At 33.2% G+C, this 19,673-nt stretch overlaps 1 protein-coding gene across 4 annotated transcripts in view; it reads left to right on the forward strand.

The window, feature by feature from the left end:
* Positions 1 to 19,673, forward strand: part of AKAP6 (A-kinase anchoring protein 6) — a 598,070-nt gene that overhangs the window by 539,686 nt on the left and 38,711 nt on the right. For all 4 annotated transcript variants that reach the window (XM_029238347.1, XM_029238344.1, XM_029238345.1 and 1 more), the window contains one exon: positions 1,043 to 1,258. In XM_029238347.1, coding sequence (XP_029094180.1) covers positions 1,043 to 1,258 — 216 coding nt within the window. The remainder of the gene's footprint in view (positions 1 to 1,042; positions 1,259 to 19,673) is intronic.

Raw genomic sequence — 19,673 nt, forward strand, 5'->3', positions numbered from 1 at the left:
CTGCACATTTCAATGAACTGCACTTAATCATTTTAAGACTTCTTCTAATGAAGACTTATCTAGATTAACATTTTAAGCACAAATACTTTTAGGCATTAAAACTCTAGCACTAAATGAAATTGCATTGTCTTGTGTATCCTTGTTGATTAATAAGCAATCTGTTAACTGTTAGTCCAATTGTGGCAGTAGAAGGAGATTAGTAATTCAGTGATGTTTGTGGATATAATCATCGTTTCTCCCAAAGGCTTTGAATTAGAGTATCACTTACACACTGTCCGTAGGCACAGAAGAGATATAATACTTATAGACATGTGTACCCACTATTTTGCTTGAATCGTTCAGCTTAGGGTCACTGCAGCAACACAAATGCTTCGGGGGGCAAAATCTTACTTTGATGCATGCATATCCTTAAATAGTGTGAATGTCTATTAAAAGAAACACGCAACTAACAAATAATGCATTAATAATCCAGTATCCTAATTTCTGTTTTCAGAACATTATTGCTTTGTTAATCAAGTTTCGGAAGAGAAATGTTGCTTATCATTTTTTTCAAACAATAGCTGTTATATATCAATTTTTTTGCAATCTTATTTAACTTATTTCCAGCCTAGAAAAGTAAACTTTTGGCTCCAAAGAATCTAGGAGTAAATTTGGAAATACTCCATTTCCTTTTGGAGCACTTTTCTGTCTTTTGTGTTTCCTATGACCTTGAATCAAAGCATGTCAACCTGTTTGGCATAAATGCTTTATTTCATTAAGTTAATCACCTAGATATCAAGGTGGGACCCAACATTTTAGATGTAGAAATCAGTTTAAAAAAAAAAAAAAGGAAAGAGGAATGAGATACAGCTAAATTCATTGGCATCAGTTGGGTGTCTGTAGAAGATCTCTAATCCAAAGGCAACTCCAGAGTCCTTCTTGTCCTATTGTTCGCAGCTGAGCGTATCACTACAATTTAAAATTATGGTGGAAGAGGGTGTTTTATGTTTTAGGGAAATGGGCCCTAGAAACACTAATGGATCGGTCCCTCTTTCTGTTGCAGTCCCTCTGTTGTGAAATAAAGCAGCGACGTCGTGGAGTGGCCTCCATCCTGCGATTATGCCAACATCTTCTGGATGACCGGGAGACCTGCAATCTGAACGCGGACCACCAGCCCATGCAGTTGATCATTGTAAATCTTGAAAGAAGGTGGGAAGCCATTGTCATGCAAGCCGTCCAGTGGCAAACACGGCTACAAAAGAAGATGGGAAAGGAACCTGTGAGTGATGATTTCTTTTTTAAAGCATAATGCTCTCTCATTTTTCTTAAAAAAAAAAGAAATTCTTTCAGGGCTTGGAAAATGTGTTCATCTTACAAGTGGTTTTGCTAGCTAAATCTCTAACCGCTAAAAGAAACTGCTTTTATCATACAACAGAGATTCATTTGCCTACCGATAAGATGCATTTTAGTCTCATTGTCTTTTAAAAAATTCATATGGAGACTTTGCTTAACCTTACCAAACTAAGGTTTGGTAAACCTCACCGACAATATCATTAATCATACAATACCCCATGAAGATTTTGCTAGGAGGTGGTTTACCACTCTCGGAGCATATGGAGCAATGTGTATGCTTTACAGACAAGGCAACAAAGTATACAGTTTACCTTTTCTTTACATGATACGAATTAACACCATCCACGTGTAAAACAATCTCCATTGCTCCTGCTTAGAGCTCCTTCCAATACAGTTGCGTTGCTGAGAACTAGCAAGTTTCCTCTGAGAGTTTTAATGCAGTGCTCAAGGTAGAGGTCGGGACCCCTTTTAAGAATTTTCCAAATTGACTGTAAATGCAAGCTGTTGCTAGATGAAGGAAATATATATATATAACTAGAGTTGTTTTATTATAATGTAGAATACACACTTGTCCAGAAAACCTTAAGGGAGAGGATTTATTGATAAAAAGATTACATTCCCCAAATGACCTTGAAGTTAGTGTCTGTTAGTTGAAGGCCTAATTCTCATGTTTGACTTACATAAATGAAATACACACACACATACATACATACATACATACAATGGAAATTTTTTCTTGTGTATTTATATTATCAGTTCTATGTCTTTGGAAAGTTCAAGATTCAAAATTGTAAAATCAAGTATAATAATCCTGCCACTGAAAAACAGGCTTCTCCTATGAATTCTAATTTTAACAATACCTAAATATTTAGGTTATCTGATGTGTTTGGCATTGGGGACTGGGAACAGAAGGGACAATGAAGCAGTAAGCCTTCTCACTCTTTTTGCATCTGTAGTTATGTTGAGTCTAGGGGGTGATTTTATCCTCAATAGTTCACTTTAATTGTTTTGCGCTGAAGTCATTAAATTTCTTAAGACTTCCAAGTTATTACCAGTAATCAGATTCTATATAATTGGATGTCTTTTCTTGAAATGACCTATTTGTTGTGAAGCTATTTAGCTAGAGTGTTTTCTTTTCTTTTCTTTCTTTTTCTTTCTTTTCTTTCTTTCTTTCTTTCTTCCTTCCTTCTTTCCTTCCTTCCTTTCTTTCTTTCTCTCTTTCTTTCTTTCTTTTTCTCTGAGTGTTTGAAAGCATAGAAGAGGTTATTTTTTATCCTATAGTTTGAAACATCTAAGCATAGTAGTGGTGATAATAAAATTTACCCAAAAACCAACTGCACCTGGAGAACCTCTTAACATTTTGGAAGCATTCAAGCTTTGGAGGAAACAAAACTGGGTTTCTTTGGAGATTTATTTGAAATCGTATGATGAGGGATGCAGGACTGGATCTCTGCAGACTAGCTGTAGACATTTTTATCCTACTTCTGTGGTAAAGGGGTAAGCTTTAGCTTTGAAACCCTGGCTGCTTCTTAGAGGCTCAAGCTACTACAGAGAGGTAGATAAAAATTGCAGATGGACAAAACACCCCCTTTTCTTTAGGTTGGCTGCTGAATGTTAGGTTTTCTGGAATGATGAGGTAGCAAATAAGGTCCTCTGTGCTAAACAAGATTGAAAATCACTCGAGAAAGGGATAGAAGAGTATCGAGTGGCACTAATGCCAGCAATACAATGAACACCATGTACCTCATTACATTGGAGATATTTCTTGCTCTGATCTCTGTTGGTTGGGTAAAGAGTCCAAGTTGCTTTGATCAGCAAACAAGTATTTTACCAATGTGGGACACTGCCTTTGTAGAGACTCAGAAGCCTCTAAGTGGTCTGTTTGCTTTTTTATCCTATGTCCCCACCCCCATGCCATCCCCTTCTTGTGTACAGGGACTTTCACTGCTATATTTCCAGGGCCTGGGACATTCCTGCATATAGTAGATGTTTAATTGACATTTGCTAAATGAATGAATACAAGCTTTCAATTGATAAATTTTGTTTCATTCTGGCATTTGGTTTGGAGTTACTATTTCTATATTAATTCTCAATGTTCATATCCTCACAAAATGGCTTTGAGTGTTATGTTCCTATGTGAATATTTCACCTTCGTGAGATCACCAAGGAGATACCTTTTAACCTTTATTCTTGCCTGGTAGGGTCAGTTTTTCCAAGTTTTAAAGTATGATATGAAGTCCCCCAGGGTACACTCTCTTTTCTTCAAATTATATCTGAAGGAAATTCTCTATGAGGTATTGAATAAAGTCATTCTGAAAGTGTGGGCTACGTTCTGGCACTTAGAATTAGAAGCTCTAATTCTATCTCCGTGTTGTAAAATTTCCTTAGTCACTTTGGAAATAGCCTGTATAAGAGATGTCACCTAATCGTCTATCCAGTGCTCCTCATTTTTCATGTTACATCTGTTTGTGTGATGATTTAATTACTGTTGGTCTTCTCCACTAGTCTGAAGAAGGCAGCCACACGCCAGTTTCTGCTCACCTTTACATTCCTAAAAGCCCTACATAGTATGCAGGACTTAACAGGTACTCCATAGTATTTGTTAAATAAGTGAATTTTCTCTAAGTGATGCTCTATAGTAATCAGTGTTAGAGATTTAAAGGTAAACAAAATATCCTCCTTCTCCTCAAAAAGTATAGTTAATACAAATATGCAAATAACTATGATGCTAGGTCTATTGAGGTAATTATGCGCTTCAAGCTTACAGTTAATACTGAGAAAAATATGGAAACTCTTTCCATAGTGTTCAGGAGAATTCAGATAAATGTACAAATGTCAATTAAGCAAGCTTCTCTATTTCTCCTTACTAGGTAAATAATGAATCTCTCTCTTTTTTAACTGGAAGAAAGCAAGAGATCTTATATTAAATTCTGGAAGTTAAAACAGACAAAACCCAAAAGCATCTTTCTCCCTTATCATCAAGATTTGAAATTGCATAATTATTTGACACTACACCTTGTTCTTTCTACATTCAAGCTCTTTTCCCAGACTTATTTGGTTTATTTCTGTGTTACCTGTAAAAAATGATCTCTGTCTATACTTTTTACTCTTTAATTCTAATTTTCATTTGAATCATATGTTATTATTTCTAGTCTCCTGCCTTCTTTCTATGATTCAGGCTCCACACTTTGGCTAGCAATACCATGTGCCTGAGTTACCTTAGATTGTCCCACTTGCCAAAATAGCGTTCTGAATTTGTGATGTGTTAGTTATAGAGAATCAGGATTTTTTTCTGTTAAAAGTTTGAATCTCATTTCCCACAATAGATGCTAATTAAAATATATGAGACAACCATGGAAACACCAAGAATCCATACCAATAATTTATACAGCTACTCATATTAATCATTAGCAAAGAGAAGATAACTTATTGATGAAGGCCATAGGCCTTCTTCCTCTAAAAATGCATGGGCAGACTTCCACTTCCAGCCAGGATTGAGTAAAGGACCAGGACCCTTCTACCTGAAACACTTTAAAAGCTGGGAAAAATCACAGTTTTAAGACCTTGGATACCAGGCAATGAAGAGATGTGAAATGATTGAAGTGATACTATGATTACTCAAATTTCTGCCTAGACAGAGTTTTCAGGTCATGGTGTGCAAAGGGGAAATCCATGCAGAGCCTAGCATTATCCCTGGGTTGAGAGGACAGGTCTGGGAGTCTGAGGAGGACAAGGCAGCTAAAGTTGCTACAAGGCATAGTACCAGAGAGGAGAGAGCTGCACAGAGAGATGACTCTAGAGCTATGCAGAGGGATCCTTTTAAATCTTCAGCAGAAGAAACCACCTGAAAAAATTATAGGGAACAATCCTTGGAGCTGACACACAGCTGGGAATAGTTCCTTTTCCCATCAGTCACAGTAGAACCCTTATTATTCACAGGGCATGTGACACAGTTTCAAGAACAGTTTTACCTTAGTAATGGGGCAAAATTAGATTAAATGCTACTCTAGTCTTGCCCAAAAAGCTTAAAAGGAAGACCTGAAAGGATCAAACTCTTTCAAAGTTATTTAACTATATCCCAGTTACAAAACTCAAGAATGCTTATAAGCATCTAAGTATCCAGCATCCAGCAAGGTAAAATTTATAGTGTCTGGCATCCAGTCCAAAGCTTCCAGTGTACAAAGAAGAAGTATAATATCTTTGAAAATGAGGAGAAAATTCAATTAATAGAAACAAATCCAGAAATGACATATTATAGATTTAATAGACAAGAACGTTAAAAGTTATTTTTTTTGCATTCCATACATTCAAGAAACTAGAAAATATATTGAGCTTATTTAGTAGAGACATTGAAGATATCTGTCTAAAATCAAACTTCTACAGATGAAAACTATAATAACTGAGATAAAAAATACCCTGGCTGGTATTAACAACCAAGTAGACAGTGTGGAAGCAACAATTCATAAACCTGTAAACATAGCGATAGAAACTGTCAAAAATGAAACAAAGAGGAAAAAAAAGACAAAAACAAAAGCATAGCATTAGTGAGCTGTGAGATAACTTCAAGCAGCCTAATGTATATGTAATTGGAATCCCTGAAAAAAGGGCAGAGGGAGAAACAATTTTTGAAGAAATAATGGCCCCAATTTTCCAAATTTGATGAAAACTATAAACCCACAGATCCAGAATGTCAACAAACCTTAAGCACAAGAAACATGAAAAAAACTACACCAAGGGGTATTCTGTTCAAATTGATTAAAACCAGTGATAAGAGTATCTTCAAAGTATCTAGAGGAAAAAGGTACATTATACACAGAAGAATAAGAAGGAAGAGTTATAGCATACTTTTTTCAGAAATAATACAAGTCAGAAGATAGTGGAACAACATCTTTAAAGTATTGGAAGAAAACAACCCAGAATTCTATACACAGAGAAAATATTATTCAAAAAGGAAAACAAAAACAAATGGTTTTCAGATATCACAACTTTAAAAAAAATCAGCAGCAGCAGAACTGCAAGAAATGTTAAGGGAAACCCTTACAGGAAAAAAGAAAATGGTATTAGTGGAAGCCTGAGTCTGCACAGAGAAATGAAAAGCACTAGAAATACTTACTGTGTGGGTTAATATGAAATGTCTTTTTTCATCTTATTTAAATCTCTTTAAATGATAATAGGTTATTTAAAGCAAGACAATAACAATGTATTATGGGATTTATAACATATGTAGAAGTAGAACATATGACAAAAATATCACAAAGGCCAGGAAATGGAACTATACAATTGTATGGTTCGTATATTAAGTATAGTATCACTTAAAAATATATAGTATCACTTAAAGATGGATAAGTGGTATAGAATGGTATAGAATCACTTAAAGATAAATGAGATAAAAATACATACTATGATTCTTTAAAAACACAAGAAGCTATAACAAATAGGCCAACAAAGGAAAGAAAAGGAAATCATTTTAAAATATCACACGCAATGCAGAAAAAGAGGAAAAATAGGAATAAAGAACAGATGTAATAGATAGAAAACTGAACCAAATGCATCAATAATTCTGTTAAACATAAATGGACTAAAACCCCCAATTAAAAGGCAGTAATTAACAGATTGCATTAAAAAAGCAAGACTGAACTATATGTTGCCATTTTAATTATAAAGAAAAATTAAGTTAAAAGTAAAAGGATGGAAAAATATATATTAAGCTAATGCAATCAAAAGAGAGTTGGAGTGTCCATATTAATATTAAACAAATTAGTGCTAATCAATCAAGAGGACACACCATTACTAAATGTTTGTGCTGTAGTAACAGAACTTACAAATTCATAAATCAAGTACTGATACAATTACAGGAAGAAAAGAATATACAATTTGGGGCAGAGATTCCAATACTTTTCTCAATAATCGATAGTACAAGTAGACAGAAAATCAGTAAGGATATAAAAAACTTGAATCACACCATAAATCAACTTGACCTAATTGACATTTAAAACACTCCATCCAACAACAGGAGAATATACATCCTTTTCAAGTGTTAACAGAACATCTACCAAAATTGACTCTCTTCTGAGCCACAGAGCAAGTCTCAAATTTAAAAAACATTCTTATTACACCCTGTTCTCTGTCTATGATGGAATTAGTTTAGAAATAAATATTAGAAATATATTGGAAAAGTCCTCAAATATAAGGAAACTAAATAACACACTTATCTACAACTCCTGGGACCAAGAAGAAATGAAAAAGGGAAATTAGAGATTATTTTGAACTGAATAGAAATAGAAAAAATATTAAAATTTGTACCAACGAAAATTTGCCACCAAAATAATAATCTTAGTTTTCACATTTATGCAACTAGAGAAAGACAAATTAATCACAAAGTAAGTAGAAGAAAGTAAATAATAAACTTTACAGGAGAAGTCATTGAAATTCAAAACAGAAAAAAGTTAATGAGGAAGAAAGCTGGGTGTTTTTTGTTTTGAGATCAATGAAACTAATAAAGCTCTAGCAAGACCGATCAGGGAAAAAGGAGAAAAGAAACAAATTATCATTATCAGGAATAAGAGATAGACATCACTACAGATTCTACTAATATAAAAGAATATAAAGGAAATACTATGAACAATTTTATGCCATTAAATTCAATTATTTAAATAAAATATACAAATTCCTTAAAAGTTGCAAACAGTAGACATTTACTCAAAAGGAAATACACAACCTGAATAGCTCCATATCTGCTAAATAAATTAAACCATTAGCTTAAAATTTCCCTACAAAGAAAACTCCAGGCCTAGACAGCTTTATGGGTAAAGTCTCCCAAATAGTTAAGGAAGAAATTATACTAATTTTATGCAAAATCTTCCAGAAAATTGAAAAGGAAGAAATACTTCCCAACTCAGCATTACTCAAAGACATTACAAGAAAACTACTGACCAGTATCCCTCATGAATATAGATAAAGAGATTCTTAATAAATTTTTATCAAATAATCAATGTTATATAAAATAGATAACACATTATGACCATGTGAGGTCTAGAAATGCAAAATTAGTTTGAAAAAAAAATCAGTGTGCTTCACCACAAAGAGAAAGGGAAACTACATTCCAGGGTATGCAGAAAAAGCGTTTGCCAAAATCCAACACCCTTCCTGATAAAAGCTACATCATACTTAGTGATAAAACACTGAACACTTTTCTTCTAACATAAGAGGAACATGGTAAGAAGGATGTCCATTTTCACCATTTCTATTCAGCATTGCACTGGAAGTTTTAGTTAGTGAAATAAAGCAAGAAAAAGGAATTAAAGACATGCTGCTTGGAAATTAAGGAGCACAGTTATCTTACTCATAAACTCTATGGTCATCTATGTAGAAAATGCTATGGAATCTCCAAAAAAGATCCTAGAGCTAATAAAGGATTTAACAAGGCTGTAGGATACAAGATCAATATATAAATATCAGTTGTATTTTTATATACTATCAATTAACAATCAGAAATTGAAATTAAAAACAATATCATTCACAATAGCAGCAAAAATATGAAATGTTTAGGGATATATCTAATAAAAATATGGAAGACCTATATGCTGAAAACAAAATATTGCTACAAAATATTACTGAGAGAAATTATATAAGTGAGTGATGAACACTATACTATACACTATATGCTATACTGTGTTCATGGATCAGAAAGCACAATATTATTATTATTATTTGTTTTAATTTTATTGGAGTATAGTTGATTTACAGCGCTGTGTTAGTTTCAGGTTTACAGCAAAGTGATTCAGTTATACGTACACATATATTCATTCTTTTTTAGATTCTTTTCTCATATAGGTTATCACAGAATATTGAGTAGAGTTCCCTGTGCTATACAGTAGGTCCTTTTTGGTTATCTATCTCATATATAGTAGTGTATGTACATTCATCCCAACTCCTGATTTATCCCTCCTCCACCACGTTTCGCCTCTGGTAAGCATAACTTTGTTTTCGATATCTGTAAGTCTGTTTCTGTTTTGTAAATAAGTTCATTTGTATCATTTTTAAAATTAGATTCCACATATGAGTGATATCATATGATATTTATCTTTGTCTGACTTACTTCACTTAGTATGATAATCTCTAGGTCTACCCATGTTGCTGCAAATGACATTATTTCATTCTTTTTTATGGCTAATATTCCACTGTATATATGTACCACATCTTTATCCATTCGGTGGACATTTAGCTTGCTTCCATGTCTTGGCTATTGTAAATAGTGCTACAGTGAACACTGGGGTGCATTATCTTTTTGGATTATGGTTTTCTCCAGATATATGCCCAGGAGTGGGATTGCTGGATCATATGGTAGTTCTATTTTTAGTTTTTTAAGGAACCTCCATACTGTTCTCCATAATGGTTGTACCAATTTACATTCACACCAACAGTGTAGGAGGGTTCCCTTTTTTCCACACCCTCTCCAGCATTTATTGTTTGTGGACTTTTTGGTGATGGCCATTCTGACCAGTTGAGATAATACCTCATTGTAGTTTCGATTGCATATCTCTGATAATTAGTGAGGTTGGACATCTTGTCATGTGCTCTTTGGCCATCGGTATGTCTTCTTTGGAGAAATGTCTATTTAGATCTTCTGCCCATTTTTTGATTGGGTTGGGTTTTTTTTGACATAGAGCTGCATGAGCTGTTTGTATATTTTGAAGATTAATCCCTTGTCAGTCACTTCATTTGCACTTTCTCCCATTCTGTGGGTTGTCTTTTCATTTTGCTTGTGGTTTCCTTTGCTGTGCAGAAGCTTTTAAGTTTAATTAGGTCCCATTTATTTATTTTTGTTTTTATTTTCATTACTCTAGTAGGTGGATCAAAAAAGATATTGCTGCAATTTATGTCAAAGAATGTCCTGCCTATGTTTTCCTCTAAGAGTTTTATAGTGTCTGGCCTTACATTTAGGTCTTTAATCCATTTTGTATTGATTTTTGTGTATGGTTTTAGAGAATGTTCTAATCTCATTTTTTTACATGTAGCTGTCCCGTTTTCCCAGCACCACTTATTGAAGAGACTGTCTTTTCTCCATTGTATATGCTTGCCTTCTTTGTCATAGACTAATTGACCATAGGTGCATGGGTTTATTTCTGGGCTTTCTATCCTGTTCCATTGATCAGTGTTTCTGTGTTTGTGCCAGTACCATACTGTTTTGATTACTGTAGCTTTGTAGTATAGTCTGAAGTTAGGGAATCTGATTCCTCCAGCAACGTTTTTCTTTCTCAGAATTGCTTTGGCTATTTGGGGTCTTTTGTTTTTACAAATAGATTTAATTTTTTTTTTTTTTTTTTTTTTTTTGCTCTAGTTCTGTGAAAAATGCCACTGGTAATTTGATAGGGATTGCATTGAATCTGTAGATTGCCTTGGGTAGTATAGTCATTTTGACAATATTGATTCTTCCAATCCACGAACATATTATATCTTTCCATCTGTATGTGTCATCTTCAATTTCTTTCATCAGTGTATAAGAGTATAGGTCTTTTGTCTCCTTAGGTAGGTTTAGTCCTAGGTATTTTATTCTTTATGATGTGATGGTAAATAGAATTGTTTCCTTAAGCACAATACTATTCAGATATCAATTCTCCCCAGATTTATCTATAAAGTCAACTTAATACAAATGAAAATCCCAGTTATGTTTTTGGTAGAAATTTATAAGCTGATTCTAAAATTCACATGGAAATGCAAAGAAACTGGAATAGCCAAAACAGTTTTATTTTATTTTATTTTAAATTTTTATTTTATATTGGAGCATAGTGGATTAACAATGTTGTGTTAGTTTCAGGTGTACAGCAAAGTGATTCAGTTATACATATACTTGTATCTATTCTTTTTCAAATTCTTCACCCATTTAGGTTATTACAGAATATTGAGCAGAGTTCCCTGTGCTATACACTTGGTCCTTGTTGGTTATCTATTTTAAATGTAGTAGTCCAAAAAAGTTTTTTAAAAAATGAATAAATTTGGAGGACTTACAGCTCCTAATTTCAAGACTTATGATAAAGCTATAGTAGTCAAGAGAATATGGCATTAGTGTCAAAGCCAAGAAATAGATCAGGATAGATATTTCAGAACTAGAGCTCCACATAAATGGTTAATTGGTTTTTGACAAAGGTGCAAAGGCAATTCCAAGGAGAGTCTTTCAACAAATAATCCTGGACTAACTGAATATCCGTATGCACATATATGAAATTGAACAATATATTGCACCATATACAAAAATGAGTCAAAATGGATCATAAACCTATATGTAAGATGTAAAAATTTAGAAAAAATATTATAGGGTAAAATCTTTCTGACCACTGGAAGAATCATAAAATGTAAAGAGGAAGCTTTTTGGAGTAATAGATATATCCATGATCTTGATAGTATGATGGTTTTGTGCGTGTATTCATATGTCAAAACATATAAAATTGTCCATTGTACATGTCATGCAGTTTATTTTATGCCACTTATTTCTCAATAAAATGTTTTAAAAAACACATGGGCAGATACAGAATTTTACATGTAATTACAAATGGGTGGATAGATTACCTTGAAGCCCGACAGTGAGAATCCTTTCCTGGGAGTAAGTAAATAAAAATAAGCAATCATTTTCTGAAGAACCAAAATCATAATAATAGTAGTAATTATAATAGCTAACACAGCACTTAATATGTGTCAGGCACTTTTCTAAGTGATTTACATTTTAAGTCATTTAAAAATTTTGATAACCGTATGATATATGTAGTATTATTCTCTTAATTTTACACACTGAGGCAAAGAAGGTTTCAGCAACTTGTCCAAAGTAACCCAGCTAGTTTGTAACTGATCTGGCATTCAGATATAGGCATTTTGGCATTTTCACTCCAGGGTCAGTGTCCTGAATCAACATCCTAAATTGTCTCTCTAAGATGAAGCCTTCTTTAATGATAAGGGTGGTGTGTATGCCACCACTTTTCTTTTCAAATCAAGTATAATAATAGGACTTTCATAAATACAAATTGAGCCTAGTGGATTTTGAAATTAAGTAATCCCATTTTTCCAATACAGTTTAGGAAATCATGGATCAAATTTCTTCATTATCATAGGTGATATCTAAAGAAGTTTTCATTGCCAAAAATCAATCATATCTAACTGGGCTAGGAAAAGCAGTACTTTTTAAAAATAAGAACCTTAAGAAAGCAGAGTAAATAAGCATTTTCCCATTCAAAGTACTAGAAAAACTAGAAAAGAATTTGGGCTGCCATGTGTGTTGGTTGACCACTGACAACTCATTAACACTTATTTAAGCATTTCCTCTAGGTATTTGAGCTTCTTATTAAATTTACACATTCTTCACAGAAACTCCTGACATTCATGAAATTTGTCTCAAGAAAGCCAGTTTTCCAGAAGTGATTTGTATGTATCACAAATCAAATTTCTTTATTCAAGTGCTGTCTCAATAAAACTTCTGTCTACCAGACAGGTTCAGTCTAATATAGATCCGTTCCCTCAGGGGAATTCACAAAGTTGGTAACACAAGAAAGTTTTATATATCTTAAGGAAATGTATTTCTCAGTTTATTTTATTTTCTCGTGTTAATTTTGTTTGTTTGATTGTCTGGCAAAGATCCCTCTAAAAAACTAAGTAGTATAAGGATTACTCACTATGAGGACAGGACTGTTTGTTATTTGCTAGCAGTATTGAACGTGTACCATGTCCTGGTCACTGGGTTACCATTTTTCATACATTATCTCATTTAATATTCATAACAACTTGAAGAAACTAAATTTTTGAAAGATTAAGTAAATTGTGCAAGGTCATAGAGCTAGTAAGTGGAGGAAGAAGATCTGGATCCATGCATACCTGATTCTAGGCCTTTCAGCTCTTTCAGCTCTTAAAGGGTCTATCGATATAATTCTTTATTGAATTATAGTTCATTTACAATATTGTGTTAGTTCCAGGTGTACATCAAAGTGATTCAGGTATCCACCTGTACATCAGGTGATTCAGGTAGATTCTTTTTCAGATTCTTTTCCCTGTTAGGTTATTATAAAATATTGAGTACAGTTCCCTGAGTTCCCTGTGCTATACAGTAGGTGCTCGTTGGTTATCTGTTTTATATATAGTAGTATGTACATGTTAATCCCAACTTCCTAATTTATCCCCCTCACCACATTTCCCTTTGGTAACCATAAATTTGTTATGGTCAATAGTTTTTACTCCAAAAATACTTCTAAAAATAATAGAATGATTTTATGTAAAACTCTTTTGAGTTTGCTGTTGAATCCAAAGATAAAAATGAAGGGAAAAATGACCTGACATTAATACATGTATGAGGCTTAGATGGTAAAGTATTTTCAAAGTGTTGCAAATATAAGGCTCTTTGGGTGTTGATTTGGCAGTGAAGTTTGGGATTCTCTCATAAATATACCTGTCCTGCCAGCCTTTAAAAGATCTTTGTACAGTACAACTCCTCCTTTTACCAACTCAGCTTCTTCTATCATCTGCAGCATATGGATGGATGCTGTACCTATTTGAAAATACTCAAAATAAATCAAGACATAAATTAATAAGTGAAAGGACAGAAGATGTTCTTTGGTTTTCAGAAATCTGAGAGTGTGATTATTTTTTTGAAAAAAGAAAACCTGGTGAAGATACAGGGATCATTCTCAGCAAATGAAACTCGTTTGACGAAGTGTCAAAGTGTATTTATTGATGATGTCCCCAGATAATGTCCTGGATTTATTGTGGAGAAATATCCAGGAGTCATTCATAATACCTGAGGACGCCACTAGCATTAAATGGGTAGATGTGGGATGACAACAGCTAGGCATAGAGCAATCTATGGCTTGTCTCCCACAAACACCAGTAGTGTCCCATTAGGAAACATTATATGCTGTAACCATTTCAGGGTGCTCTTACCGTCACCTTCATGCTGGGGACAGATCTCTGTAAAATACTATTGTGCTTATATTGTATGTCTGTAAAGTACACAATATAGCTCTGCTTAGCTCTTTTCAAAACCCAAACCTTTATCTAAAGAGGAAGAAAACTTTTGTCTTTTCTATCTCAGTTTCCTCTCCTGTCTAACTCATCATATAAGGCCTCTGAATGGTCCCATCAGTATTTTCTTACCTAGAAGAAGTAGTTATCAATAGCAAATAAATCATCCTTGCTTTCCATACAAGTGTTTTAAAAAGAAGTAACCTGGATTCCTTTGAAATACCTTTATTTCAGCAAGGGTGCCTTTGAATCCTTAGTGTATTTAGGGTTTTAAGTTTTTATTCTTCACAAAAATATTTTTTTCCTTTTGCCCTGTCACTCCAGAGCTCTAGCATTGAAAACACAACCTTGTGTTCAGAAAACCCCTGCATATTTATTGGCCTTGAAAGTATGCAACACATCTAGCCACATAATTGAAAATAATAAGGCCACGATAAATGGGATGGCCCCAGGGTAAAACACCCAAGGGATTCAATTGGTGTCGCTTTGCATCAATGTCCATGCATCATGGTAATTGAGGTAACATAACCAATTACCACATTTTAATTAGAGTTCTAAGAACTTGAGAAAATTTGCAATGATGAGACAGCTCACTTTAAAAAGAAAAAAAGCAAAGAAAGAAAGAATGAAAGAAAATTGGGGGGGAGAATCCCACATATTTTGTTACCCAAGCTTGTTTCTTGCAAGAAGAGGTTACATAACATGATGTTTTGTGAGTCTTCTTTATTTCTAAAGCTTTTTCTCTCTCTCAGTCTTATTATTTGGTGATGCATTTTGAGATACCAAGTATTTTAAAATGCCATTTTGTGACTAAAGCAATAGCATTCTCACCGTATTATGACTGATGATTTTAGAAACTTATGACCAAAGAAATTCCCTAGAATATGCCTTGGCTTATAATTTCATTTCCCATCTAAGTGTTTCTCACCATCGTAATTTAGGGATTTATTCTAAGTTTTAAGTCAGTGTCTGAACACAGTGACACATTATTAAATTACATATTTCTCTGGCTCTGGTTGCTAAACAAAAATAGACCTAGGTTCCACCCCCCTCAAAATTAAAAGCAGAAAGAATTACAGCATTTAGAAAATAATTTTGACTTGTGGCAATTATTTTTATAACGGTAGAGTTTAAGTGAAAAACCTCCTGTAAAATTTTAGTGCTGCTACATAATCAAGTAATTATGTAATTACTTATACTTAATTACTTACAAGAGAGATGGTTGTTAAAAAATCTTTATACATGTCAAAAACAACTTTCTTCCTTTAGAGTATTTCTAGCCAAGCTTCAAATACCAAATCTCTTTTAAAAGTAGTTTCCAATAGATTTATTTTTCTTTCATATATCCCTTACCATTTTTCTTCGATGTATGAAAGTGCATTATATACAGCTCTACATGTCCTCTCTCCTGTTTCCACTCATAATAGCCAAAAAAAAGGAAGGAAGGCAGGGAAAGAGGGGCAGAGGGAGGGTGGAAAGGGAAAGGGGGAAAGGAAGAAAGAAGGAGAGAAACAATTTTAAATTACAGTTGAAGATCTTGAGGTTAAACATAAGAAATGTGTCCTTAATGTGAGCATTTCCAGTAGACAGAGTAAATTTTCAAGAGAAGTTGAGGAATTTTCTTTCCTTGAGTATTACAATAGAATGTGGTGACTAAGAGCTTGGGCCAGACTTTGCCACTTAGTTTCTATGTGATTGTGGCAAATTATTTAACTTTTTATGCCTCATCTTCTTCATATGTGAGATGGAGATAACAGTAATACCTACCTTGGGTTTGATAAGGTTTAAATGAATTAATAGGTGAAAAGTTCTTTGAACAACTGCTGCCACAGGGTCAGTAAATGTTAGCTGCTATTATTGTTCATGTTATTGTAGGAACCAAGTCTTATTTATCTTTTAGTTATCTAGAAATTAATACATTGTGTGGCATACTAGGCAATTAATATATTTTTGCTTAATAAACACATGAACAAATGACAGAGAAGTGAGTAGTTGAGGAAATCCTAAATTAAGTGATAGATTCCATGGTTGGCATAACCACTCATGCTTATCTTCCTCCTTTTCATTCAGAATTGGCCAAAGCATTATTTTGCTCTTTTTTATGGCTGAGTAATATTCCATTGTGTATATATACCACATCCTCTTTATCCATTCCTCCCTCAATGGACATTTAGGTTGCTCCCATGTCTGGCTACTGTAAATAATGCTGCCATTTGCAGCAACATGGATGGGCCTAGAGACTGTCATGCTGAGTGAAGTAAGTCAGAAAGACAGATATCATATGATATCACTTACCTGTGGAATCTAAAAAAATGGTACAGATGAACCTATTTACAAAACAGAAATAGAGTCACAGATGTAGAAAACAAACTATGGTTACCAAGGGGAAAAGTAGTGGGAGGGATAAATTGGGAGATTGGGATTGACATGTCCACACTACTATACATAAAATAGGTAACTAATACAAACCTACTGTATAGCACAGGGAACTCTACTCAATATTCTGTAATGACCTATATGGAAAAAGAATCTAAAAAAGAGTGGGTATATGTATATGTATAACTGATTCACTTTGCTGTACAGCAGAAACTAACACAACATGTAAATCAGCTGTACTCCAATAAAAATTAATTAAAAGAAAAAGAATTGGCCAAAGCTAAACCAGTTGAATTAATTAGCCACACTCCTCTCAGCACTGGTTGATTTAGTTGATTTTCTCTATTATTCTGTTTTCAATTTCATTGATTTTTGTTCTAATTTTTACTATTTCTTTTTTCCTGCTTGTTTTAGAGTTAAATTGCTCTTTTTTTCTCAGTTTCCTAAAGTAGGAGCTTAGGTTACTGATTTTTAGATCTTTCTTCTTTTCTAATATAGGCATTTAATGCTATAAATTTCCCTCTAAGCACTACTTTTGCTGCATCTCAGAAATCTTGATAAATTACATTTTCATTTTTATTTAGTTTAAAATATTTTAAGGGACTTCCCTAGTGGTGCAGTGGTTAAGACTTCACCTTCCAATGCAGGGGTGTGGGTTCAACCCCTGGTCATGGAGCTAAGATCCCACATGACTTGTGGCCAAAAAACCAAAACATAAAACAGAAGCAATATTGTAACAAATTCAATAAAGACTTAAAAAAATGGTCCACATCAAAAATAAAATCTTTAAAAAAATAAATTAAAAAAATATTTTAAACTTTCTCTTGATATTTCTTTAACTGTGTTATTTAGAAGTTTGTTAATCTCCAAATATTTGGGAATTTTTCAGCTTTCTGTTATTGATTTCTAGTTTAATTCCATTGTGGTCTGAGAACAATACATTGTGTGATTTCTATTCTTTTAAATTTGTTAAGGTGTGTTTTGTGGCTCAGAATGTGGTCTGTCTTGGTAAATGTTCCATGTGAGTTTGAGAAGAATATGTATTCTGCTGCTAAAATATTCTACAAATGTCAATTAAGATCAAGTTGATTAAAGTGAGAGAGTGACATGGACATATATACACTACCAAATGTAAAATCGTTAGTTAGTGGGAAGCAGCCACATAGCACAGGGAGATCAGCTCGGTGCTTTGTGACCACCTAGAGGGGTGGGATAGGGAGGGTGGGAGGGAGGGAGACACAAGAGAGAAGAGATATGGGGATATAAGTATATGTATAGCTGATTCACTTTGTTATAAAGCAGAAACTAACACACCATTGTAAAGCAATTATACTCCAGTAAAGATGTTAAAAAAAAAAAAGATCAAGTTGACTGATAGTGTTATTCAAGTCAACTATTTCCTTACTAGTTTTCTGCCTGATTGATATATCACTTACTGTAAGAATGTTGATTAATCTATCAGTTACCGAAAGAGCTAAGATCAGAAGTCCTCAGCACTAGTTGAAATCCAGCCATAATAATGGATTTTCTGTTTCTCCTTGCAGTTCTGTCAGTTTTTGTCTCATGTATTTTGATATCCTCTTGTTGGATACATACATGTTTAGGATTATTGTCTTCTTGAAGAATTGATCCCTTTATTATTATACTGCCCCTTTTTATCCCTGATAATTTTCCTTGTTTTTGAGTCTGCTTTGTCTGAAATATATATAGCTACTCCAGCTTTCTTTTTTGTTGTTGTTGTTGTGTTGGAAGTCATTTCAATTTTTTAAAATTTTATTTTAAAAATTTTATTTCAGCTTTCTTTTGATTAATGTTAGTATGGTATATCTTTATCCATTCTTTTAGCCATTCTGAGTCTTTGCATTTAAAGTGAGATTCTATAGACAACATATAGTTGGATCTTATTCTTTTATCTATGCTGAAAATCTCTAGCTTTTAATTGCATTATTTAGATCATCCACATTTAAAGTGATTATTAATATAGTTGGATTAATATCTATCATGTTTGTTTTTTTCCCTTTGTATTCCTAGAAATGCCTGAATTCTATAATTGAAATTGTTATTGGTATTGATTTCATTGTATATATAATTACATGTTATATACATATTATATACTATAATGTTATATATGTTATAGTGTATATAACGAATATATGTTATATTATTTTGCTGTAATTAATGATAATATTCAACAAGTGTTTAAAATTTGAATTTCCAACAAATATTTTCAAGATAGCCATAAGCTAACTTTTGTTAAAAATCTCCTTCCAAGTCTGTAAGGCTGTCTTTTCTTCTGCCCTCTTAAATACTACAGGTAATGACTGGTTGAGGACAGCATAAATTTATATCATTTCTTTTAAGGAATAGTAAATTATCCAAAAATGGGAATGAAATAATGCTTACAAATTATTTGTATCCCATATATAAAGATAGAACACAATATAGAACACAAAATCAAAATGTATATCATGATAAACATAAAGATTCTAAAAGAATTTTGTTGAAGTATAGAAGTAATTCATTTGTTAACAGAAGTCATAATTGTTTTTTATTCAAACAGAAAGTCACAAAAATTATATTCATCCTCATCAGTTCACTCAGTCCCATGTAATTAATATTTTTTTCATCTTGATCTTTTGTTAGCACTTTTATGAATTCATCAGTTTTCCATTAGAGTTCTGAAAATGCTTATTCATTCAATTCAACGGTATGTCAGTTACCAGAAACCTGTGCTTGTCAGAGTCTTTTCCATGAATTCCTTGAAGATCAAACCCTTTTATAGGAACATTTTTGCAAAAGCATCAGAGTGCACCCAGAACTGTCTGTAAATGACAAAAGACTTAAAAATGACCACGGTTAAAGATTTGATGACAGTTCATAATAAGGCAATTGACAAGGAAATTTAGTTATTTCTGAGATGAACATTTTAAAATAAAAACTAGAATTATGACTTATAACATTATACC

Source organism: Monodon monoceros, unplaced genomic scaffold (genome assembly GCF_005190385.1).
Source record: "Monodon monoceros isolate NGI ecotype Baffin Bay Population unplaced genomic scaffold, NGI_Narwhal_1 Super_Scaffold_21, whole genome shotgun sequence".
Lineage (NCBI taxonomy): Eukaryota > Metazoa > Chordata > Mammalia > Artiodactyla > Monodontidae > Monodon > Monodon monoceros.